General features: G+C 43.1%; 1 protein-coding gene across 3 annotated transcripts in view; it reads left to right on the top strand.

Moving 5' to 3' along the window:
* LOC306848563 (voltage-dependent calcium channel subunit alpha-2/delta-3-like) overlaps positions 1-27098 on the top strand; it is a 235059-nt gene that overhangs the window by 113636 nt on the left and 94325 nt on the right. For all 3 annotated transcript variants that reach the window (XR_013782255.1, XM_079383198.1, XM_079383197.1), the window contains exons 12-13: positions 1959-2037; positions 8162-8295. Coding sequence is in view for 2 of the 3 variants with exons in the window: in XM_079383198.1 (XP_079239324.1) it covers positions 1959-2037; positions 8162-8295 (213 nt within the window). In the remaining variant the exon portion in view is untranslated. The remainder of the gene's footprint in view (positions 1-1958; positions 2038-8161; positions 8296-27098) is intronic.

Raw genomic sequence — 27098 nt, forward strand, 5'->3', positions numbered from 1 at the left:
CTCATAGACTGTGTCCAGTCCGTGCTCTTCAGGCTTACATCCACCGCACTAGCCAGTGGCGTAAGTCAGAGCAACTGTTCGTCTGTTATGGTGGTAGTAACAGAGGAGCAGCTGCCACCAAGCAGACCATGTCTCATTGGGTCAGGGATGCTATTGCTCTTGCTTATGAGGCGCGCGGTCAAGCTTTGCCTATAGGTCTTAGGGCTCACTCCACCAGGGGGGGTCACATCCTCTAGTGCTTTGGCAAGGGGTGCCCCCCTTACAACAGGTTTGTGATGCGGCAGGTTGGTCCTCTCCGCACACATTCTTAAGATTTTATAGTTTGGATGTTCATGCCACTCCGGGCTCTCATGTCCTTGAGTCAACGTCACAAACTAATGTCTGAGGCCTTATTGCGTTCTTGTGGGCACACCTGCACAACCGTGGGGTCCAGACATTTCCAAGCACGGCGGCGTGGGTATTGTCGTTCCCAATGCGCTGAGCAGCGCAGCATCGATTGTAGCTTTCGAAAGGGAACGTTCCAGTTACTTGACTGTAACCTTGTTCCCTGAGAAAGCGGAACGAGATGCTGCGCTGCTTTGCCGTGCTGAAGATGTCCCAGGACTGCTCTTCAGACAAAATATCCTGACGATGCACCTGTGGCTCATCTTTTTATAGCCTCGTTTGCGGGTGTGCGCCGATGACGTCATCAACCGAGGCTATATTACCTCCGGGTCAATTCTATCGACGTGTTACACACAATATTCACAGCTGGTCACGACTAAAGACGTTCCCAATGCGCTGAGCAGCGCAGCATCTCGTTCCGCTTTCTCAGGGAACAAGGTTACAGTCAAGTAACCGGAACGTTTTATCAGTACTTTCGCTTTCAAAATCGATCGCGTTCAACAAGGAGGAGGGAGGATGGAAAGTGGTGGGGCACAGTAACTCGTTTGGGGGGGCATGGCCCGCGAGTGCCCCCCCCTTGGCACCGGCCCTGCTCGCTCTGCATGTCTAATGTATTCCTGGGTGGTCTGAATCTCTTGAAAAGCTACTGCTTGTTAATGTTGCACACTTATTGGTCATATTGCTAGTTCTTTGCAGTTTACATTAAACTACTATAATACCTTCATTAATCTAATTTGCCATGCAATGATAAATTTATACCTTAGATCTTAATTGATTGGAAATCATTGAAAATCTTTTAAAACAATCTAGAATACATTTTGATACTCTAAAGTGGGACTGTTTGAGGCAGACAAGATTTAAGAACCCAAATGTCAATCATTATCCATTGGGATTATTAATTCAAGCACTCACTAGCCATCATGAGTCCCTGCTTAACTGCTTAACCAAAGGAGTCAATGTACATGACCCTTTCCCAAATGACACGTTAAACCCTTGCAGTCTTCCTCAGAATCCACATTTACATGATGTAATTATATTTTGATTGTTGGATACAAGTCTGCTGTAAAATGCCTATAATGACAAATGGGAAACAAATGGCACACTTTAGAGTCTAGTGGACTTAACAGACGTGGGTGTGTGGCAGCATAGTCAGCAGCCAGCAAGCCTGTAGGTGGACATTTAAGTGTGCCATTTGGGACAGGGCCACAGTTTTTTTTTGTTCTGTCAGGTTTCTTGTGGTGGACGACCTGCCTCTTTCCAATTCATTAATAATTTTTCTCATTCTTTAAGGTCTCTTCTTAAACATCATCGCTGCTTGCTCACTCATGCACTTCACTATGTACAGTACATTTGTCACCATCCATTTTTTTCTTAATTTGTTAGATTTAGGCACAATTTGAGTCTGATAGCTTTAGCTTTAGAGTATTTCACATGTTAAAAATGCTTTAACATGGGAACAAATTAACAAACAGTGGGAATGAAATTCTAATTTGTGGCCACAATGTCTTGGGTGATCGCTCTATCTTGAGCGATTAAACATGACTGACAGCTAACCTAAGCTCTCCTGTCTGCAGGTGCGTGTGTTCCCTTACCTGATTGGCCGAGAGTCTGCCTTTGCTGATAACCTGAAATGGATGGCCTGCGCTAATAAAGGTTAGGCTTACTCATTCTTCCTCATGCAGCTGTGTAAACATTTCCTCAACTGATTAATGAACTGTGAAAGAATGACCTGCTCTCCACATGTGTGTATAATGAAAACCAGAACCTACATTTGTCTAAAATAGCTCTTTTCAGTTATTCAAGTTAAAACAATGGCTTGTGTATAGTGTATGAATTATTATTTTATAGCTTATGTATAATCGTACTTTATTTATCATGTCTTAGTTTGAGAATGTGTGTGTGTCTCATCTCAACCCAAACCAGAGGTCCTCGGTTTAAATTTTAGATTTTTTTTTTCTGTTAAAAGAAATACATAAATGGAGAAAGCCAGAATATTAAATGTAATGGATGTATATTTAATAAGTAATCGTCTGTTCAAAATGACAATTTTCACCAGAAGATTCAGAGCCAAATTACAGGGGGTTAAAAATGACTTCAAAAAGACGGTGTCAGGACACAGGCTAGGAGACACAGAGGGTTAAGATAACAAGTGACTTTATTAATGAGATCAGATGAGAGAGTCCAGGGGATACGTGAGAGCAGAGCTGGGGAACTGAGGGCAGGGAGGCAGGCTAGCCGGTGGGATGAATGCGGTACCTTGGAGGGAGCTGGAGAAGGTAGGTGACGTCATTGACCTGCCTCAGCACTTTGAAGGGACCTATGTAGCGGGGACTCAGCTTCTTGCAGGGCAGGCAGAGGCGAAGGTCGCGGGTTGACAGCCAGACCCGATCGCCTGGTTGATATCGTGGGGCGGCTGACCGTCGAGCGTCTGCGAAGATTTTATGTCTCCGCACTGCCCGCTGGAGATGGACGTGTGCTGAGTCCCACACCCTCTCGCTCTCTCGGAACCAGTGGTCCACAGTTGGAACCTCCGAGGGCTCTTCGGTCCAGTGGAAGAGTGGGGGCTGGAAGCCGAGTATGCACTGGAACGGGGTAAGTCTGGTGGTGGACTGACGGAGGGAATTCTGGGCATATTTGGCCCAGGGGAGGTAACAGATCCAGCTGTGCTGATCTGATGAGTAGTATGACCTAAGGTACTGCCCGAGCTCCTGGATCTTCCGCTCAGTCTGGCCGTTGGTCTGGGGGTGGTACCCGGAGGACAGGCTGACAGTTACTCCCAGCAGATGGAAAAAGGCTTTCCAGACCCGCGAGATGAACTGGGGACCCCGGTCTGGCACAATGTCCTCTGGAAGGCCGTAGTTTCGGAACACATGGTGGAAGAGACTCTCCGCTGTCTCGAGTGCCGTGGGTAGACCCTTGAGGGGAATTAGTTTGCAGGCCTTGGAAAAGCGGTCCACCACCATGAGCACGCATGTGTATCCTTCGGAATTTGGGAGGTCTGCGATAAAGTCCACTCCAATGTGCGACCAGGGTCTCTGGGGAACTGGTAGGGGTACTAACTTGCCTGCTAGGAGATGATGGGGAGATTTAGAAATGGCACAGACTGAGCAGCCCCGGACGTACCTGCTGACATCCTCGGCCATACTGGGCCACCAGTACCGAGCCTGCAGGAGCGAGAGGGTTCGCCGGCTGCCTGGGTGTCCAGAGCCCGGTACTTCATAAACTGAGCTCAGAAGGGTTGAACGCTGGGAAGGTGGGACAAAGGTCTTCCCTTCTGGGCCTCGCTGCGGAGGAGGTTCGTGGAGGGTGGCGTCACGGATGTGTTCAGTGAGATCCCACTGAATAGGGCTGACGACTAGGGCTGGAGGGAGAATTGTCTCGGGTTCCACAGGAGTGTCTGGGGCATGTGTGTGTCAAGAGTGTGTCTGCTTTGGGGTTTTGCCTGCCAGGGCGGTAGGTGATGGTGAAGGTGAAGCGTGTGAAGAACAGGGCCCAGCGGGCTTGACAGGGGTTAAGGTGTTTAGCATCTCGGAGCTATTGAAGGTTCTTGTGGTCTGTTATAACTGTGAAGGGGGATGAAGCTCCCTCCAGCCAGTGACGCCACTCCTCCAGGGCCAGTTTGATGGCTAGGAGTTCCCGATTCCCGATGTCATAGTTTTGCTCCGCAGGGGTCAGTTTCCGGGAGAAGTAGGCACAAGGATGGAGGCGGGGAGGCTCACCGTGATACTGGGACAGCACGGCCCTGACTCCCGTGGTTGAAATGGACGAAGGGGATCTGGGGATCTGGATGACGAAGGATGGGGGCCGTGCTGAATGCCTGCTTGAGATGTTGGAAGGCTTCGTGGGCTTTAGGGATCCAGGACAGAGACTTGGGCTTGCTGCGCTACATGCGACCCAACTGAACAGATGGATGAACCTCCGGTAGAAGTTGGCGAATCCGAGGAATCGCTGCAGTTTCTTTACTGATTTGGGCCGAGGCCAGTCGAGGATGGTCTGCACTTTCCCCTGGTCCATCTCGATCCCGTAGGAGCTGATGGAGTACCCCAGGAACTGTACGGTGGAGCGATGGAATTCGCACTTCTCCAATTTCAAGTATAGCTGATGTTCTCGGAGCCGCTGGAGGACCTGCGTCACGTGGTGGTGATGTTCGGCCAGGTTCCTCGTTCATGAAACCTTGGGAGTGAGTTGGAGAGGTAACTCGGTACTCGTAGTGGCAGGAGGGTGTGATGAACGCCGTCTTCCACTCGTCGCCCGTCCGGATACGAACGAGGTTATAGGCGCTCCGCAGGTCCAACTAGGAGAAGATGCGAGCTCCCCGGAGTTCCTCGAGGGCGGCTGGGACCAGGGGAAGTGGATACGGCAACTTTACCGTCTGGGAGTTCAGGGCTCGGTAGTCGATGCAAGGCCTCAAGCCTCCATCCTTCTTACCCTCGAAGACAGGGAAGGGAAGTGGTGTGTAGCCAAGTATGGTGACCCATACTCGGAATTTGTGCTCTGCATTTAACCCATCCAAGTGTATACACAGTAGTGAACATACACCCAGAGCAGTGGGCAGCCATTGCTGCGGTGCCCGGGGAGCAGTTGGGGGTTCAGTGCCTTGCTCAAGGGTCTCACCTCAGTCGTGGTATTGAGGGTGGAGAGAGTGTTGGTTATTCACTCCCCCCACCTACAATCCCTGCCGAACCTGAGACTTGAACCCACGACCTTCAGGTTACAAGTCCAGCTCTCTATCCATTAGGCCACGACTGCCCCAGAAGAAGCTGGATGCGGTGGGTGAAGTGGATGGATGAATGAATCCTTGTTGAAGAGCCTCCTTGATGTATTCCTCCATGGCTTTGCGCTCCGGGATGGACAATGGTATACTCTACCCTTAGGGAGTTTGGCCCCAGGCAGCAGGTCTATGGCACAGTCCCATGGCCGATGTGGTGGAAGGCGGGTGGCTGTCTGCTTGCTGAAGACATCCTGGAACGCCTGGTAGTCATATAGGATCATACACTTCACCTGAGGCTCAGGACTTTCTATGAGGGTGGAACACACCTGGGAGGATACCGGTTTCTGAGGGGGCTTTGGAATCGAGGATAGGCAGTTCTGGAAACAGGATTCGCTCCAGCGAGTGACTTCGCAGGGGTCCCATCTGACTACGGGAGAATGTTGGTTGAGCCAGGTGCGTCCCAGGATGATGTCCACCGTGGGTCCCTCAAGTACCAGAAAAGTGATTGTCTCCTCATGTAAGCATCTGACCCGAAGCTTCAAGGGGTGAGCACGATACTTAATCCTTCCACGCCCCAGCGGCTTTTCCTGAATAGTCTCGACTCGGAGCTCCTGGGGATGCCGCTTGCGGGGAAGGTCGAGGTGGTTTAGGAGGGCTTGCGAGATGAAATTCCCAGAGGAGCCCGAGTCGACCAGGGCAGAGACTGAAACGGAGGATGTTGGGGTGAGTAGTTGTACTGGTTGTAATGACAGAGAGGAAACATCGGGTTCTAGTTGGATGGTACTCACCGCTGGGCGTGGAGGTCTCGTGGGGCAGTAGCTGATGTAATGGTCAGGAGAAGCACAGTACAAGCACAATCTCCGTGCGTGATAAACGTGCTGAATCCACTATCATAGGTTCTGGTACTAGAGGGCTGGTGGTGGGTGAGGCTAGCAGAGGTGTGGTAGAGGCAACGTTCTCGTCACACGTGGCGAGGAGTTGGGAGATGCGCGAGGCACGTCGCATGAAGTTCTCCAATCCCACGCTGTCATCGTAGATGGCCATTTGGGCGCGTAGACGTGGACATAACCCCAGGCGATAGGCGCTTAGCAGCGCGACCTCATTCCATCCACTGGTGGCCGCGAGTGCGCAAAACTCCAGAGTGTAATCGTCCACAGATGACCCTCCCTGACGAAGGCGAAGCAGTCAATCAGTGCGAACCTGATGGCAAAGGTAATGGATTCCTCAATCATTTCTGTCAGATCGGCTCTAAGGAAGTTCACTATCCCCCAGCCCTCTTATCTGGAGTCTGCTCCAGTGTCGGCTCCATCTCCTGACCACAGTCCCGAGCCTGCTCTAACCCCTGAGTCTGCATTGGAGCCCGCTCACACCCCAGAGTTAAGTAAGGAGGCCACCATCGTCTCCTGTGTTCCACGTCACCTTGATGTAGCCAAGCTTCCTGCACTGCTGGTACCTCTCAAGCTCCCTGAATCCTTGAGTCGCTGACACCTCCAAAGCTTCCTGAACTTCCAGCACCTCCATGGTGTCCTGTATTACTGGTGCCATCCATGGTGTATTGTAACAGCTCTTTCTGTCTCCATTGTCTGTAGATCTTTTGGCATTTCACTGCTGGTTATACCCTGTATAATTGTGTATGTGACAAATAAAGTAAAGTCGTGACGTATTGTCAAGTATGGTGACCCATACTCGAAATTGGTGCTCTGCGTTTAACCCATCCAAGTGCACACACACAGCAGTGAGTAGTGAACAAATGCACACACGCAGCGCCCGGGGAGCAATTGGGGGTTCGGTGCCTTGCTCAAGGGCACCTCAGTCGTGGTATTGAGGGTGGAGAGAGCGCTGGACATTCCCTCCCCCCACCTACAATCCCTGCCGGCCGGGGGCTCGAACTCGCAACCTTTCGATTACGAGTCCGACTCTCTAACCATTAGGTAACCAGGGGGAAAGGGACGTTCTCTGCATTTAACCCATCCAGGTACACCTGGAGCAGCGGGCTGCCATCAATGCGGCGCCCGGGGAGCAGTTGAGGGGTTCGGTGCCTTGCTCAAGAGTCTCACCTCAGTCGTGGTTGCCGGACCTGAGACTCGAACCCACGACCTTCGGGTTACAAGTCCAACTCTCTATCCATTAGGCCACGACTGCCCCCAATAAATAAAACTGATTTATGATGAGATGTTAGACTGAGGTCCTGACTTTCTCTGGTCACTACAAACCCCATGGCACTTCTCGTAAAGAGTAGGGGTGTGTCTTGGCCAAATTCCCTCCATTGGCCCTTGTCAATCATAGTCTCCTTATAATGCCCCATTCATTGGCTTGGCTCTATCGCTCTCTCCGCACCACCTGTAGCTGGTGAGTGCACTGGTGCGGTTGTACTGTGGCTGCCATCATATTATCCAAGTGGATGCTGCACACTGGTGGTGGTTGAGAAGAGAAAGGGCTTTGTGTGTACAGCAATACACTATAAAAGTGCTATATAAATGCCTCATTCATTAATTTTGTGCAGATCCAGGGGTAAATCCTTCATAAATCAAAATACTGATATTTTCACTCAACAAGTTGTCCAGTTTAATAGCAGTTTAATAGCTTTAGCAATGTATCCTTTAGTTCTTTGTTTTCTAGTTAATATGTTAGAAATTATTGACCTTTTAAAGATTAGAAATTGATGCACACCTGAAAAAATAAATCATTTTCATTAAATTATTAAGCTTAAACAGGATCTTCTAGTGTTTAATTCATGACAGGTCGGTAGAATGTTTTTGTCTGTCTTGATTTGTATTCTATCATCATGATGTGTTATAATAAAGTGAGATTTGTTGACAGCAACATTGCTTAGCACTTTCTGTAAGCTGACTGTTTGGCTGTATGCTGTATGGATCACAATTTGATTTTCTGTGTTAGTGTAGAATTATCATTTGAACAAATCCTGTTTAGTCTCACTCATGACAGCAGACAACAAATCACTAAGTGTTTTTAATTTTGCATATAGTTTATAATTTTTGTGTATGTACTGTATACATGCATTGAATATTTATAATTATAATTTCACATTTCTTTCTGTGTTGTTAGGTTATTTTACCCAGATCTCCACACTGGCAGATGTTCAGGAGAATGTGATGGAGTATCTGCATGTGCTCAGTCGGCCGAAGGTCATTGATCGAGAGCATGACATGGTGTGGACAGAAGCCTATGTTGATAGCACTGTAAGTGACTCATTTATGTTTTTGACATTTTTTCATTTTTTTTTTTACATATTTTCATGTGAAAATCCACATATAAATCTTTGTATAACCATGCACACAGAGAAGAGTATTGTGTATTGTGTCCACTGAAAATGCAGTGTACTTGAATACACTGTCTGTACTGGTTTATTTTTTTTTTATATAGATCAGGCTACAGTGCAAACGTTTCCATATTCTCTAAGCTGAGCGCAATTTGTACTGCGTAGTTTAGATTTTAGTTCAGGAGCCGAGTGCAACCGTAGAGCAGTCTCCTCACTTAATAGCATTTGAGGAGGTTCTCAAAGCTTTGATAAGGGTGTTGGCTAAACTTCGCATCGAGCGGCCTAAGCAAAGATGGGAAGCGCCTACTAGAAAACTTGACAAATGCTTCCTGACTAGTGGTCAGGCCCAGCCTCCAAAGAAAAATTGTTGGTGTTAACAGGCTTAGGAGGCTGGCCCGCTGAAGGAGCTTAGTGCCGGCAAGGGCCTCATGTATAGCTAAAACTGGGATCAAGGTCAAAGAAAAAAGCTTTTCTGCCGGACAGCCCAATGTCATCATCTGGCCTTTTTGGTGACACTTTTTTGGTCCCGCTCCTGCAAGGTTATATTCCGCACCCACCTGCTCCCGCTATATATTCACTCTTTGTTCACCTTCTGTCCGCTTAGAATAATTTTCTTCCCGACATGACTGTTCCTGCTAAATTTTAGATCTTGTTTCCAGAATCTCACATTTAAATTTCCGCTGCTGAAAGAGAGACAGCCTAACACATAAAAGTGTAGTCTGCACAAAATTGTTGGCCTATTTGTAATTTTATTCGTCTTGTCAAGACATTTAACATTTTCCTGTCAACTCAGTAGTAAAAATGTGTCACAGAGAAAATAATAATGTAGTTTGTACAAAAAGTTTAGTTATTTCTTATTTTTATTTGTCTTTTCAAGACACAATTTGTTAACCTTTTGCTGTATGTCAACACAATAGGAAAAAGTGTCGCAGAGAAAAAAAAAAGTAGAAATTGTAGCCTATTTGTTATTTTTATTCATCTTGTCAAATAAAATAAAAAAAAATCATTTGACATTTGGCCACACCAAATGTTGATTTAATTTAGTTAATAGAAGTTGACTGATTAAAAAAAAAATTATATATATATATATATATATATATATATAATTATTTTTTTTTCTATGACAATATTTTTGTCAGCATTGTCATTTTACAGCATTTTTACACAAGTGCCTAAAATTTATAACAGTACTATAGCTTTGCTGGTAGGTTTCTTGAAGCATCTTGGAGATGTTACCACTGTTCTTCTGGATTTAGTCTGTCACAGTTTGTTCTGTTTCTTCATGTCATTCCAGACAGACTGGATGATGATCAGATCAGATCTCTGTGTGGAGCACTGGCTGTTGTCAGACAAAAATCTCACTGGATTATTACAATTAATGGCAAAATGAATGTTTGGAAATGTAAACTGATATATCCTACTGATACACTACAGCAAAATATAGAAATAACTGAATTAAAACCATTTTTTTAGCTGCGGAATATACTAGTGTTCTAATAATTTTGGCCACCACTGTATATCAATTAACAACCTCAGAGCTTATAAGTTTGTATTTAAAGGTTTATCAGTTATTGTTAAAAAAAAAACTATTTCCCTATGGAGAAAATGAATTGAGTTTTTACCTCTCCTTTACTTCCAAATATATTTCAGATCCAGGCACCACTTTAGGAAGTAATGACCAGGAGCATAATGGGAAGTTGTAATATGTGTGCGCACACTCATTTGATTGTAGTTTGTCTTTTGTCTTTGTAGCGTCCGCAGGCTCAAAAGGTAAAGGTTTAATTCACATTTTTATTGTGATTTAGCAGTGTTTCTACATAGCACATTAACCCATTATGTGGATCTGCTTTGTTACATTATATTGTGTGCAGTTTGGACAAGTTTTCATTCTTATTTGACTTCTCATTAACTTTTTTTTTTTTTAAAGTGATGACTTTGTGTAGTCTATATTCAAGCCATACTTGATTTTCCAGTCATCTGTGCACACTGTATTGCAGTTAGTGGAAGTCTTTGTATATGCTGGCAGAGACAGACGTAACTTGCCCATAATTACACATCACCTCTTTCTTTACTGGTTGCCTGGCTTGACGAAACCATACAATTCTGTTGCTGATGTACAATATTCATAAAAGTAGAACACTTCATTGTCTCATAGTTTTACTAGTTTACCTAAAGGATGTACTTAAACTTAGCTTCTTGAATTTTTATTTTTTATTTTTTTTGCACCCCACATGAACAGCAGAACTTTAGTCTCTTCAAAACAATATTTTCTTCTAAACATTGTCACACTCTGCTATTCTGCTGGAGTGACCCTAACGAAACGTATAAAACATTACGATAAGATCCCTTCGGTAAGCTGACCCTTGTTAAAAAATAGTAAACGTCAGAATAACTTTAAAAAGAGTATTGTGGAAATATACAATATACTGCTCAAAAAAATGAACAGTTTGAAAACACATCAGATCTCAATGGGGAATAATATCATGCTGGATATCTATACTGAGCTGTTTAAAAAGAGACATTTTACACTTTTATCCACTAAATGAGCTCATTTCAAATTTGATGCCTGCTACAGGTCTCAAAAAAGTTGACACTGGGGCAACAAAGGGCTGAAAACAAAAGCAAGGCATTTTGAAAAGATTCACCTGGGAGAACATCTAGCAACTAATTAAGTTAATTGACATCAGGGCCCATATGTATAAAGTCGCTCTGAGTAAAGTTTAGTCCTAAGTGTGTCAAAATTCTAAGAATGACGTAATTTTACTCTCATTCCTAGACTTAAGAATAAGAGTGATTCATAAAGGTTCCTAATATAGCTTTTCCACTGCATAGTACAGCACGGTACAGTTCAGTACGGCACACTTTTGGTTTTTTTTCCACTGGGTACAGTACCTGGTACCTGGTACTTTTTTTAGTACCACCTCGGAGTCGTACCACGCTGTGGAAAAGCGCCATAAGTGTTAAGACTAGGTCTCAGCTCCTAAATTATTTAAGAGAGCTGGAGAGGTCTCCTAACCTAGTCACGAGTAACAAGATGGCAGCAAAGAGGAGACAAACACTCTCCAGCGAAGATATGACATATTGGAGTTATATGATGATATGGAGTTGATAAAATGATTAGTGCTGTCAACGTTAACACATGCGATTAATCTAAACATTTTAATGCGTTATTTTTTTACCGCAAATTAATCGTTTGATAAGGTTTGACCCCAACTTCTTGCCATCATTGCAGCGCAGAAGGTGATCTATCATTGCCTGTGTCCCAATGTGCACACTATACATCCTAAATTCTATGTGATATTAGTAATTTTCAATACTATTTAGGGCAGATAGGGTGGATAGTATGCATATTGGGACGCAGGGATTGTGTGATTATGAGGCGCCGGGCTAGACAAAAGTGAAGCTAACGCAGAGCGACAGAGCGAGTGTGTCCGAGAGAGAGAGAGAGAGAGGGACAGTGCACGAGAGATATGTCTACTCCTATGTGATAAGGGTACAGCGAACCAATGTTGCCAGGGTCGTGGTTTTCCCGCACAATTGGGCTATTTTGAAAATAGAGTCGCCGTGGGTTACAGAGCCGTGGGTTGCGGTTTTTTTGGGCTACTTTTATAATGTACCGCGGCTGCCCAAAATATACACATGTGATCGCAAAAGGAAGTTATTACAAACACTCGATGGTGGTTTAAAGTGAGTTCTGAGTAAAAGTGCACTATTAATCTCATAAATTGTCTTATGTAGCATGACGCTAATGTTAGTCTCTAATGCACCTGCAGAACAGGTCAAATTCTTCTTCATAATGCATTTTGTTATAATACTTCATGTAAGGTCGCAAGAAAATGTTTTGTTGTATTTATTTAGAAATACTTTTGATAATAGTTGGGTAAATGTGTACTGGGATTGAAGTGATGTGACTTGGTAGACATTTTATTGCCAGTATAAAGGCTGATAATGGCTGAAAAACTAAATAATAATAAGGATTAAGTTATGTCTTGGCGGACGTGTGAAAGGTTATGTTTTCATAAACTAGTTTGTCATGCATTTCTTTATTTCAATACATTTACAGGTAAATCCTATATTTTAAATTTGCGATTAATCGTGATTAATCACAGCTCATGACTGTGATTAACGCGATTACATTTTTTAATCGATTTTACAGCACTAAAAATTATACAAACTTATTTTTTTTTTTTTTTATTTTTTTTGTAACTGACAAAGTAAGAAATTTAATAACTTTTTCCACTCAAGTCAATACTGCTGAAATGAAGTAGTAGTTAATGGCCACTTTTGGCCAAACACAACAGTGGCCAAAAGTGATATGTGGATTTTTTTATTTACATTTTTTTTTCACATTTCACTTAAACCATTAAAATACAATGGACAAAAAAACACTGACCAGTGTTGCCAACTGCTTTCAATTGAAAGCAGCTAAACCTGGTCACTTAATGTTGCTAGATGACCTCATAAAGGTGAGTTCACTGATCCATATTTATATTTAAACAGATCAGTGAACTCACTTTATGACGTCATGTGAGAGTCTCGGGATAGAGATGAGGTTAGTCCAAGAGACTTATTTTGTTGCTAGGCTTTTGTAAAAAAGTCTCTAAGGGGATGATGAAGTCACAAAATCTAGTGACACAATCACCAAATTGGCAACACTGGCACATTGACTAGTCAAGTCAAGTCAAGTCACCTTTATTTATATATATAGCGCTTTTAACAATACAGATTGTGTCAAAGCACTTAACAGTATCAAATTGGAGGATAGAGTGTCAGTAATGTATAAAAATAAGATGAAACACTTTCAGTTAAGGCATTTCATTATTGAATTCAGAGATGACATTGTCTAGCTCAGTTTAGTTTAAATATTATCTGCGAAATCAAATTGATGATAATCACTAGAAATTAAGTGTCCCCAACTGAGCAAGCCAGAGGCGACAGCGGCAAGGAACCAAAACTCCCTCTGTGACAGAATGGAGAAAAAAAAATCTTGGGAGAAACCAGGCTCAGTCGGGGGGGCCAGTTCTCCTCTGGCCAGGATATTATTGTTTATTTATTGTTTACTCATTGTTTTAATAAAAATATTAAATGTATAATTGTATTTATTTCTATTTTATATTATTGCAATTTATAACAATAATAGTATTATGTAGTTAGGTATTTTATTATATTTTTAGTTATTTTGTTTTATTTTTATTGTATTTAAGTCGAGGTCTTCACTGGTGATATGTCCCCGGGGCTCATCCAGGTGTCCCAGCCTCCGCCGACGATCAGGGAGACATCATCTCCCGGCGCCGATCCACCATCTGATCCGGACACGGACTGAGAAACAGAATAAGAAAGAAACAGACAAATATTAGCGTAGATGCCATTCTTCTTACGATGTAACGAGTGCATCATGTGTTATGGGGAGTGTTCCCGGTTCCGGTTGATCTAATTAATGCAGCCTAACAATTCTTTAACAGATTTGAATAATAGAAGTGTGTTAGTGTGTTATGTGTAAACCAGGTTAAAGAAATTCAAGATTTTTATTTTTCACATACACAATTAAACAGGGTATAACCAGCAGTGAAATGTAGGTCAGGTCCGCTCTAAGGACAGTGCAATTATAAAGTATACAGATATTAACCCTTTAGGCGCCAGGGTTTTTTGGAAAAAATGCTGGATTTTGACATCAAGAGTTCAAAAGCTTGTGGCTTGAAATGGCTTAAAGATAGAGATCTACTGTAAATTAGAAAAATGTTGGGCATGACCGAAAGTTTATGTGGGGTGTAAATATACTCATCTTAAAGTAAAGTAAAGTAAAGTCGTGACGTATTGTCAAGTATGGTGACCCATACTCGAAATTGGTGCTCTGCGTTTAACCCATCCAAGTGCACACACACAGCAGTGAGTAGTGAACAAATGCACACACACACACACACACACACACCGTGAACACACACCCGGAGCAGTGGGCAGCCATGCTGCAGCGCCCGGGGAGCAGTTGGGGGTTCGGTGCCTTGCTCAAGGGCACCTCAGTCGTGGTATTGAGGGTGGAGAGAGCGCTGTACATTCACTCCTCCCACCTACAATCCCTGCCGGCCGGGGACTCGAACCCGCAACCTTTCGATTACGAGACCGACTCTCTAACCATTAGGCCACGACTTCCCCTGCAAATTCCATCTAATTTGCATATTATGACGTCATCAGGGGCGGCCCTCTTGAATTTCATAATATTTAGGAAATAGTATATTGAATTGATGTTTGATTTTTTTTGTTTGGTTTTTTTGTCTTTTTTCTGATTATTTGGAATGAGGAGAAAGAGTAAACCAACAATAAAACAGGAGAAAGTACTAAATTATTACTATATTACTATACTATATAGTAGTAAAACGCATGTGAACAGTAGCCTACTTTTTGATCAGTTCATCAGTAATATTCAGGAAATAATAGATATTGAATGGATGTTTGAACTTATTTGCATGTTGTTGTTGTTTTTTTTGTCTTTTTATCCTCATTCCAAATGATCAGGAAAAGAGGAAATCAACAGTAAAACAGGAGAAAGTAGTAAATTATTACTATATTACTGTGCCATAGTAAAATACATGTGCCTATTTTTTGATCAGTTGACCAGCTATCTGCCCAATCAGGTATCTATGTGACAGTTTATAGTTCTTGAGAGTATGGTACCTCTCATTGCATGGCACAGCGCACAGACCTGCCCCAAACTGACTGCACCTGTACTGTCTGCCGGCAGCCCTTAGAGCGCGCGCGATCAGAACAAACAGCGCAATCTGGCCGATTATTAGAGAGCAACAGCTCTCCTATGGACACTAAGACCACGTCCACCCCTGCCACCCCCATCCCCGTTGGGCAAAGTGTTGAAATGATCACTTGTTTGTCCTTTGTGAACGATCGCGCCTTGCGCAGCGGCACCATTGCGCGGAAAAGATGTACCAGGAGAAGCGCGATCATTAGACGGCCGATCGTCATTTCCAAAAGGCAAATATTCCCCTTCAGAGTCAGAATCGGCGAATGACATTTGCAACACATCCTCACAGTACAACTTTTTATTAGCCGTTTGGCGATTTTCTCTCACAAATCTCACAATTTACTCAGACGCTATGAACTGAATTGCTTCCGCATCAATGACACTATAGCTCACTTACTCTGCTATTTCCTCTGACACTTTTGGTCTAGAATCGAAGTACTACATGTCTGCCATCTAGTGGAAGGGAATACAAATGAGCCATTACACCAGATTAGGAACTACAGCCCATTTCATGAAGTATGACGTCTTGTCTCAATTTTGCGACTTTGGCGCTTAGAGGGTTAAGAAAAAGAAAAGTAGAAAAAATAAGAGAATACAATAAAATAAAAGATAAAAAATATAAATATAAATGTGCAGGTCAGTATGTTGTTGACTTAAATAGTAATAAGAGGAACGTGCAAAAAGAATGTGCAAAACGTTGTACAGGGTATTTAAATAGCAGCAATATGAGGTAGAGAAAAATTATGAATAGCTATTGGTATGGTGATATTTACATGGAGTCATGTGATGTTATGACACGGAGTTAGAGTTTAGGAGCCTGATGGCCTGGGGGAAGAAGCTCCTCCTAAGTCTCTCAGTTTTTGCCATCAGGCTACGGAAGCACTTACCAGATGGAAGCAAAGTGAATAGACGGTTACCAGGGTGATTTGAGTCCTTGATTATTTTGACAGCTCTATTTTTGCAGCGTTTGAGGTAGATGTCCTGCAGAGAGGGGAGAGCAGACCCTGAGATGTGCTCAGCTAAGCGCACAACTCTCTGTAGTGCTTTGCAGTCCTGATTTGAGCTGTTTCCATACCACACTGAAATGCACTGAGTCAATACACTTTCTATGGTCCCTGAATAGAAAGTTTTCAGGATTGCTGGTGAGACCCTGAATTTCCTCAGCTGACGCAGATGGTACAGTCTTTGCCTGGCTTTCTTAACCTGTGTTTGGATGTGTGTAGTCCAAGTCAGGTTCTTGGAGATGTTTACACCGAGAGCTACTCATTCTCTCCACAGGGGTCCCACTGATCATAAGAGGAGTGTAGGGCTGCTGCTGTCTCTTCCTAAAGTCCATGATCAGCTCTTTCGTTTTGCTCACATTCAGAGAGAGACAGTTGTCCTGGCACCATGATGTGAGTCTCTCTACCTCGTCCAAGTAAGCGGTCTCGTCGTTGTTGGAGATGAGGCCCAGAACCACAGTATCATCAGCGAATTTGATAATAGATGTGGAGCTGTGAGAGGACACGCAGTCATGCGTGTAGATAGAGTAAAGCAGGGGACTCAGGACACAGCCCTGTGGGGCTCCTACGTTCAGGGTGATGGGGTTTGAGGTGAACTGGCCAACTTTCACCACTTGAGGTCTGCCGGTGAGGAAGTCTTGAATCCAGTCCCAGAGTGAGGAGTTTAGGCCGAGGTCTGTGAGTTTAGATGCCAGCTTGATGGGGACTATAGTATTGAAAGCTGAGCTATGGTCAATGAATAGCAGCCTTACATAATTCCCATTGTTGCTGTCCAAGTGTGTGAGGGAAGAGTGGAGGACGTGAGAGATGGCATCGTCAGTAGATCAGGGGTGCGTTTCCCAAAGGCATCGTTAGCCAACTATGGTCGCAAGTTCCGTCGTTACCAGCATAGTTCAACGATTCGGTGTTTCCCGAAACCATAGTTCAAACGAACGTTCGCAATCAGCGTAACTTAAAATGCAAACTTACGTGGTTGGAACTACAGCTCTCGACCTGTGGTTAGAAGCATAGTTTATTGTTAGTAAGATATGTGGGCATAAATAAATATGCTCTTGGGCACAACAAGCAAGCTAGCATGCAGTACTATCTGTATCGTCCATTCTATGTAAATATAAATGCATTTTAATTATGTGTTTTTGCACGTCCATTGTAAGCACCGCTTTTTGAAGAGTATGACGTAAGAGGGAACCCGCGATTAATCAAACATCAAATAAAGCAAAATGACAGGGAACAAAAATCAGTAAATTAGTCAGTAGGTGCCATGTTCAATATAGTAGCATCTTAGAGATCTCTAATCAGTTAAATAGCTTAAGTTATTCCTCCACCACATGTGTGTGACGTCATTAACAATGGCCCTATGTTGTTGAACTAATGTGGTTTAAACGATGGATCTGCAACACAGGTACTATGGTTTCGGGAAACAGTCGTGACTAGTTAGTTCGTTTCCAAAACGATGGATCGTATTATGGTGGTTAATCAGCGAGTTACGTCGTTGTTCGGGAAACGCACCCCTGTTTGGGCGATAGGCAAACTGAAGAGGGTCCAAAGTATCAGATATGGAGGAGCAGATGTGGCTCTTTACAAGTCTCTCAAAAACCTTCATGACTATAGATGTGAGTGCAACTGGGCGACAGTCATTCAGGCAAGAGGGTTTATTGTTCTTTGGCACAGGGATAATGACAGATTTTTTGAATGAGGCGGGAACCACGGAGGTAGCAAGGGACTCATTAAAGATGGAAGTGAACAAACCAGCGAGCTGATCGGCGCAGGACCTCAGAACACGGCCGGTTATCCCATCAGGTCCGGCTGCTTTCCTGACATTCACTTTCTTTAGCGCCCTCCGAACCTCATCCTCCGACACGGTGATAAAGGGATCATCGCTGCTCTGCCTGCTGCTTCCTGACGCGCTGGACGGCAGGGACGCGCCGGCGCCATTGCAATTGAAGCGGCCGTAGAAGATGTTTAACTCGTCGGCCAGCAACGGATCTGCTCTCACCTCCGTGGAGGGTTTGTTTCCAAAGGCACAGATGGTCCTCAGTCCCTGCCACATCCGTCGTGAGTCATTGAGCTGGAAATGAGACTCAATTCTCTCTCTGTATCTGTGTTTAGCGGCTCTTACTGCGCATCGGAGAGCATAGCACGATGCTTTGTACTCGCGCATATTCCCGGTCAGAAGAGCCTCAGTATAAGCTGCAGTGCGTGTGTTAACCGCAGCACGGATTGATCTGTCCACCCACGGTTTCTGATTGGAGAATGTCCTTACAGTTATTGTTTCTGTAGCTTGCTCGGTTAGCATGTTTACAAAGCTTAATGCTACATCCGTGAACTCGCTGACGTCAGATGAACTCGCCCGGAACATGTCCCAGTCGACGCCTGCAGCATAGTCTCTGAGTGGGAGGACCAGCGCGTTACTCTCTGCACCGGAGTTTCCTGAACGAGCCTTTGTGTGTATTCCGGTGTTAGAAAAATGGCGGCATGGTCCGATTTTCCAAAAGCCGGTAGTGAGCGGGCTTTGTAGGCATTCTTGAACTGAGTGTAGCAATGATCCAGTGTGTTTGGTCCTCTAGTTGGACAGGGTACATGTTGATAAAAGTTCGGCATGACCTGCTTGAGATTGGCTTTGTTAAAGTCTCCCGCGATGATGAAGGCAGCATCAGGATGTTTGTTAATGTAGCCGCTGAGCACATCGTGAAGTTTAGACAAAGTCAAGCCGGTGTCTGCCTGTGGTGGAATGTACACAGCAGTGACAATGATTGATGAAAACTCCCAGGGCAGATAAAATGGGCGGCAAATAATGGTAAGATGTTCCAGATGAGGTGAGCAGGAACGCGACAGAATGGAGATATTCCTGGGATCACACCATTTCTTGTTAATCATGAAACACACACCTCCACCCCTGGATTTACCAGCCTCTGCTGTTCTGTCTGTCCGAAAAACAGAGAAGTTCTCACTGGGCATTACAGCGGTGTCCGGGATCATGGACGAAAGCCACGTTTCTGACAAACAAAGGATGTTACAGTCCCTTATGTCCCGTTGGAAACTAATCCTGGCTCTAAGATCGTCCATCTTATTTTCCAAGGATTGGACATTTGCGAGCAACACATTTGTCCAAACACAGCGGCGCCATTTTGTATTCCATTTAAAGACGCCATTTTGACACAAATATGTCTTTAATCTAGATTTAAACTGACAGAGTGTGTCTGCCTCCCGAACAGCGTTAGGTAGATTGTTCCAGAGTTTGGGTGCTAAATATGAAAAAGATCTGCTGCCCGCAGTCAATTTTGATATTCTATGTATTATCAAACGGCCAGAGTTTTGAGAACGCAGCGGACTAATTTGGTCATACTTCCTGGTTCTAGTAAGAACTCTAGCCGCTGCATTTTGAACCAGCCGTAGTTTGTTGATCAAGTGTGCAGAACAACCACCCAATAAGTTTATAATAATAATAATAATAATAACCTCCAAAAGTTTGGAAACGCCCTAGAACAGTGGGGTTTTGGATATAATTGCATGAATCCTTTTTAATTTGTGATAATATTGCACTGATAAGGGACAACACAAACTACGAAAATATATTTTATTACATTATATATATATTTATTAGTTTATACATAAAAAAAAACATAATTTTTCGATTCATCAAAATATCCACCATTAGCAGCTATTACAGCTCTGCGTAATCTGGGCATCCGAGCTGTCAGTTTATTCAAACATTGACTTGATATATTACTCCAAGCCTCCTGAAGGATTGCCCAAAGATGATTCACACTGGTTGGACACTTCTTACGGACATCACGGTCCAGTTTCTCCCATAGTAGCTCAATTGGGTTGAGGTCGGGTGATTGGGGATGCCATTCCATGACAGACATGATGCCAGCTGACTGTTTCCTCTCCAAATAGGATTTGCACAGCTTGGAAGTGTGCTTGGGGTCATTGTCTAGTTGGAAGGTGAAGCCAAAACCACACTTTGCCAGGGGTGTTTCCAAACTTTTGGAGGGCAGTGTAAGTGTCACCTCAGTCAACACTCAAAGGCCTTTCCACACTGAGGCAAATCGCCCGCGAATGTTGCTTTCACACAGAGCACTAAACGAATATTTGCCTTCTGCTAATTCACGCCTGCATGCTAAGGGGTGCCGACCAACAATGTTTTTTTTCTTCATGACGCGTATATCTCGTGTGGTTTACATCGTCCGTTGCTCAATATACAGCATTAAACTAAGATAAATAACTTGTGTTTCTTCATCAGAAACACAAAATATCTATAATGCTTACAAGAATACATCTGAAATAATTAGAGGTACAATTAGCATCACGCTACATTGAAAATGTATGTAATTATTAACGTTTTTGCTCAAAACCCACTTTAAATCATCATCGAGTGCATGTAATAACTTCCGATTGTGATCTAAAATGGATTTTGATTCTATAATAGGCAGACATGCACTCTGCACGTTTTATAATGGACCGATCAATTGTCATGTGTCATAAACATCCTTTATTGTTAAAATAAATACCATGAACTGCATAAAAACATATACAGAAAACCTATCTTCACAATTATAGGTCTATTTGCTTTCATATTTCATGTGTAGAAAAGTATTTCTCTCTTTTTTATATATACAGAAGTGAAAGAGATACGATTACATGATTGACAGGTCTAGATGAACGAGCTTTGACTCATAAAAACTCACGCTTGCGGATGACCGGATCACTGTTCGTCAGATCACATGATTCAGTGGAGAATTAATATGTTATTCTGTACAAAGAACATGTTAGAGTAGTCTGTTCTTAAATACCAACAATAACAAGAACTCGGAAGTCACTCTTCTCTCTTGCGGAAAAAGTCCTCTACTTCGGCGTTTTTACGTTCTTGCTCAATACAGTCTTCTGAGCTTTTAGCGCCACCGCGACGCGGTCAACAGCAGTTGCTCTGGTCACGTGATGTAATGCTCAAATCTAATTGGATTGCCCGTGTTTTCGCTTTGCGAAACTCAAAAGATTCGTCAGACTGGACGAAAAAAAAAACATTTGCATTTTCGGTGCGCGAATGTTCGCGGTCTGTGGAAGCATCCATAGGAAGCTATTGTTTTATTCCCGCGCATCATCGTGTGGAAATTCGTTTAGCTTTTTCGCGCTCAGTGTGGAAAGGCCTTAAGAACCAGTCTTAGACTTCACTGAAAGTTGCTTTTAGCTTCTTTATAAAAGTCTCCTACTCTTAGAAAAAAAAATTGACACTTAAGTCAAAGCTTAAGACTATTCTTAAGAGCATTTCTGAGAAGTTTTATGCATACGGGCCCAGGTCTGTAACATGATTAGCTATAATATAGGTATGTCTTAGATATGGATGTCTATATAGAGATGTCTATAGAGAAGTGAAGATGGGCAGACGATCTCTAATCTGTGAAAGAGTGCGTAAAAAGATTGTGGAATACTTTAAAAACAACGTTCCTCGACGTCAAATTGCAAAGGCTTTGCGAATCTCATCATCTACATTGCATAACATCATCAAAAGATTCAGAGAAACTGGAGAAATCTCTGTGCATAAGGGACAAGGCCGAAGACCTTTGTTGGATGCCTGTGGTCTTCGGGCACTCAGACAACACCGCATCACTCATCGGCATGATTTTGTCACTGACATTACTAAATGGGCCCAGGAATACTTCCACTGTTCATAAACCGCCGTGCCATCTACAGATGCCAACTAAAGCTCTATCATGCAAAAAGGAAGCCATATGTGAACATGGTCCAGAAGCGCCGTCGTGTCCTGTGGGCCAAGGCTCATTTAAAAAAAGAGTGGAAAAAAGTGTTCTATGGAAAAGTGTTCTATGGTCAGACGAGTCCAAATTTGACATTCTTGTTGGAAATCACAGACGCTGTGTCCTCCAGGCTAAAGAGGAGGGAGACCTTCCAGCGTGTTATCAGCATTCAGTTCAAAAGCCAGCATCTCTATAAGTGCATACGGTATGGGCAGCTTGCATGTTTTGGAAAGCACTATGAATGCTGAAAGGTATATAAAGGTTTTAGAGCAACATATGCTCCCCTCCAGACAATATCTATTTCAGGGAATGCCTTGTTTATTTCAGAAGGACAATGCAAAACCATATACTGCAACTATTACAACAGCATGGCTTCGTAGTAGAAGAGTCCGGGTGCTGAATTGGCCTTCCTGCAGTCCAGATCTTTCACCTATAGAGGACATTTGGCACATCATTAAATGCAAAATACGTCAAAGATGACCACGAACTCTTCAGCAGCTGGAAATCAGGCAAGAATGGGACCAAATTCCAACACCAAAACTCCAGAAACTCATAACCTTGATGCCCAGACATCTTCAAACTGTTTTAAAAAGAAGAGGAGATGCTACACCATGGTAAACATGCCCCCGTCCCAATTATTTTGAGACCTGTAGCAGGCATCAAATTTGAAATTAGCTCATTTTGTGCATAAAATTGGAAAATTTCTCAGTTTAAACATTTGTTATCTATGTTCTATTGTGATTAAACTGTTGGCTCATGTGATTTGAAATTATTTTAGTTTTCATTTTATTCACATTTAAAAAAAGTCCCAACATTTCCGTAATTCAGATTGTAAATGAAAATTATCAAACAACTGAATTAAAAGACACCCCGAAAATCAAAGTGAAAAAAATGATGCAGCAGGCTAGTCCATTTTGCTGAAATTTCATTGCAGCAACTCAAAATGGTACTCAGTAGCCCTCATGTGCTTGTATGCATGCCTGACAACGTCGGGGCATGCTCCTAATGAGACAACAGATAGTGTCCTGGGGTATTTCCTCCCAGATCTGGACCAGGGCATCACTGAGCTCCTGGACAGTCTGAGGTGCAACCTGGCGGCATCAGATGGACCGAAACATAATGTCCCAGAGGTGTTCTATTGGATTTAAGTCAGCCGAGCATGGGGGCCATTCAATGGTATCAGTTCCTTCATCCTCCAGGAACTGCTTGCATACACTTGCCACATGAGGCATTGTCGGGCACCAGGAGGAACCCAGGACCCACTGCACCAGCGTAGGGCCTGACAAAGGATCCAAGAATTTAATCCCAAAACCTAATAGCAGTCAGGGTGCCATTGTCTAGCAAGTAGAGGTCTGTTCGTCCCTCCATGGATATGCCTCCCCAGACCATCACTGACCCACCACCAAACCGGTCATGCTGAATGATGTTACAGGCAGCATAATGTTCTCCACGGGTTCTCCAGACCCTTTCACGTCTGTCACATGTGCTCAGGGTGAACCTGCTCTCATCTGTGAAAAGCACAGGGCGCCAGTGGCAGACCTGCCAATTCTAGTGTTCAATGGCAAATGCCAATCAAGCTCCACCGTGCCGGGCAGTGAGCACAGGGCCCACTAGAGGATGTCAGGCCCTCAGGCCACCCTCATGAAGTCTGTTTCTGATTGTTTAGTCAGAGACATTCACACCAGTGGCCTGCTGGAGGTCATTTTGTAGGGCTGTGGCAGTGCTCATCCTGTTCCTCCTTCAGTGTTGCCAGATTGGGTGGGTTTCCGCCAAATTGGGCGGTTTTGAATTTGATTGTGCGGGTAAATATTAGCTTGGGCGGGTGGACAAAATTTTGGCTGGTTTTTGGTCAGTTTGGCGGTTTTCAAAACATATAAATTGTATAGGCTAATTGGTTAATAAACAAGCCCAAGTGTGCATATATTTAGCCTTCATGCATCCAATTAGTCATCACAACGTTACAAAACACGCGCACATTGCAAAGAGACTTGTACTGATGTTGACGCCACGGCCGAACTTTTAGCCAATCACAAGGGATCAGTAGACAGACGTGATTATTTATTGTTTATAAATAATAACGTCTATTTATATCTATACGATTGTGTCTTATCTTTTAAATGGTCCAGATGCTGGACTTGTTAGTTTTGACTGTGAAAAATTCTATATTATGTTCAATAGGAACTTCACGAAAGATTTAGTTCTGTGTGAAATTATAGAGCGACACGAAGGTAAGAGCATTATTGTTGTAAATTTTTTTTAATTGTCGGATTATTATACAGAATGACAGTTTTGACTATCATGGTGTGTGCATGAACGAGTGTGAAATACCTATAATTACGTTGCTTATTCTGATCACTTATATTGGGCACTTTTTTGCATTTAAATTCTGACTGTTGACATTGAAAATGATGCATGTGTCTTTCGAGGGTATCGGTTAATTTCTTGATTGTCGTTTTGACAGTGTTTGCTTGCATATTTTAATCATATTTGGTAGTTCTCTATAATGTATTTGCCCCGATTTGATCCATGTGAAATTTATCTAGCATTATATTTATATTATTTTGTCATAGTTATTTTGTTATAAGGAGTTAAAAAAGGCTCTTATCAACCTTGACTTACATTATATCACCTTATTTTGACAGTTCCAATTTTGGGTGGGTTTTTGTGAGCTTTTGGACTGGAAATCATCCCTCCAATCTGGCAACACTGTCCTCCTTGCACAAAGGAACATATACCAGTCCTGCTGATGGGATAAGGACCTTCTACGGCCCTGTCCAGCTCTCCTAGAGTAACTGCTTGTCTCCTGGAATCTCCTCCATGCTGTTGAGACTGTGCTGGGAGACACCGCAAACCTTCTGGCAATGGCACGTATTGATGTGCCATCCTGGAGGAGTTGGACTGCTGTGCAACCTCTGTAGGGTCCAGGTATCGCCTCATGCTATCAGTAGTGACACTGACCTTAGCCAAATGCAAAAGGTTCCTCTGTATTATTACCATTCCGAAACCGGTTCGAGTAGAAAAAATAGCAGTTACTAACGGTATTTTTTTTGTTTTTTTATTATTATTCTTTGCCTATACTACTACTAATAATAATAATAAAGTACAATATTTTCTTTACTCAAAAAGAAAAAGAAAAAAGAACAGGAAGAGATCTAGTAACTTAACCCGCTGCGCTTAGTCATATCCAATGCTACTAAACAAATGCTTTAAAGACATTAAAGTATTTTTTAAGATATTTAAAAATTATAAAAGCATTATTTAAAAAAATGCTACTTGAATAAGATTGCTTTTTGAGAGGGGAAAAAACATAAGTCGCGTATAGGCTCATGTAGCATTTTATTATTACATTCAAAAATAATGTAGGCTAAAATGCTGGTAAAGAAAATTGTTTACAAACATTAACACAGTTATTAGTTTCTCTCCACAACAAATCCTCTAAAGTTAAGGCTATGCTTTTAAGGCTGTAAAAACATCAATCCAAAAACAAATTAATTTAAGGTGAAACTGATGCTTACCTCTCTCATTTGGCATGAATGCAAATGTTTCCATATTCACGATGTATCTGGATTATTAACCAATTCTGTTCGGAACTATACAATTTAATTTAGTTTCTGTTTCTGGTTCTGTTCCAGTCAAAATTTCACTTCCAGTTTTCATTTTCGTTCCTTGAACCGGTTTAGAGCCCTGAATTTAACAGTGTTTTTTTTAGCATCTAAGTAGGACTTAAGTACATTGTTATGTAATTTTATAATAACTTAAAAAGTCAGCTCTGATAAAGATCATGAATCTTCTCTGTTTTAGAATGCATATTGGGCATCAGTCAACTATATGATCCAAAACCGGTTTCAGTGACATATCTGATGACTAATTCTGTTTTGCTCCGTATCATAGACAATAAGCGTGAGCATTTGGATGATGCTCTGAGTGTGTGTAGAGTCTGAGCTATTGTTATGCTTCCAAATTCTCACCACAGCCCAGCTCAATCATCCATCATTTTACAGCCCATTTACTCCTCTAGTTTCTATCAGCTCCGCTTACTGTCTAAAATTAAACATTTTCTCACTCCTAAAACTCTAGAAATGGCCGTTCACTCTTTTGTTACATCTCGTCTAGATTACTGCAATTCTTTATACTGCGGTATATCTAAGGGTCAGCTTGCACGTCTTCAGCTTGTTCAGAATGCTGCGGCCAGACTTCTTTTAAAGTGTCGTAAACATGAACACATCACCCCGGTTCTTAAATCCTTACACTGGTTGCTGGTTTGTCAGAGAATAGATTTAAAATTTTTACTCTTTGTATATAAATCCCTTCACAACTTAGCCCCTGTCTACCTCTCTGAGCTTCTTCATCTCTACACTCCGTCCAGAAGCCTACGATCCTGTGACCAGGCTTTGTTGGTAGTCCCTCACGTTAGACTTCAGCGCAGAGGTGAGCGTGCATTTGCAGTGGCAGGGCCCCGACTTTGGATTGCCCTGCCTCTAGAGATTAGAATGGCCCTTCACTGTCTGTTTTTAAGTCCCTGCTAAAACGTATTTGTTTTCCTTAGTGTATTGACTACTGTGATATGGCCTTTTTAATTTATATATTTTTTTATTATTATAATTTATTTATTTTTTTATTTTTTTATCGGGTTATATTAAATTTTGTCTAATCTATGTGGTATCATCTGTGAAGCACTTTGGTCAGCCTGTTGGCTATTGTATATGTGCTATACAAATAAAATGAACTTGAACTAGAACTTGAACCTTGGCCCAAAGCAACGCCTTACCGGACAGCAGGGAGGTGAGGAATGCCACTTTCGACCTCTTAGTCGGGAACTTCTGGGGCTGCATCTCGATATAGAGTGAGACCTGGAGAAGAAAGCCGCCACACCCAGCTGCATCACCCGCGTAAGTTGATGGAATAGCCATGGGACTCACAGAGGCAGGTGCGGGGGTTGGTGCCGGCAGAAGTGAGGCACGGAGGGTGTTAACCAATTCATCCAGCGTGTCGACGGCCGAGGGCGGCCAAGGATCCATGACACGCCGCTGTTGTAGGTCCGGTCTTCTGTCAGGTCACAGACTAGGGACACGGAGGAATGTGGTTAACAGGGTTTATTGACAGACAGGTAAGGAAGTGAGGAAAGGATGTGAGTGGTATCCGGAGGTGAGTATCTCAGCAGAAGGGTAGGGCTCAGGAGGTTTGCGGAGATCCAGGGATCGGTGGAGCACAGGAG

The sequence above is a fragment of the Barbus barbus genome (genome assembly GCF_936440315.1).
Source record: "Barbus barbus genome assembly, chromosome: 28".
Lineage (NCBI taxonomy): Eukaryota > Metazoa > Chordata > Actinopteri > Cypriniformes > Cyprinidae > Barbus > Barbus barbus.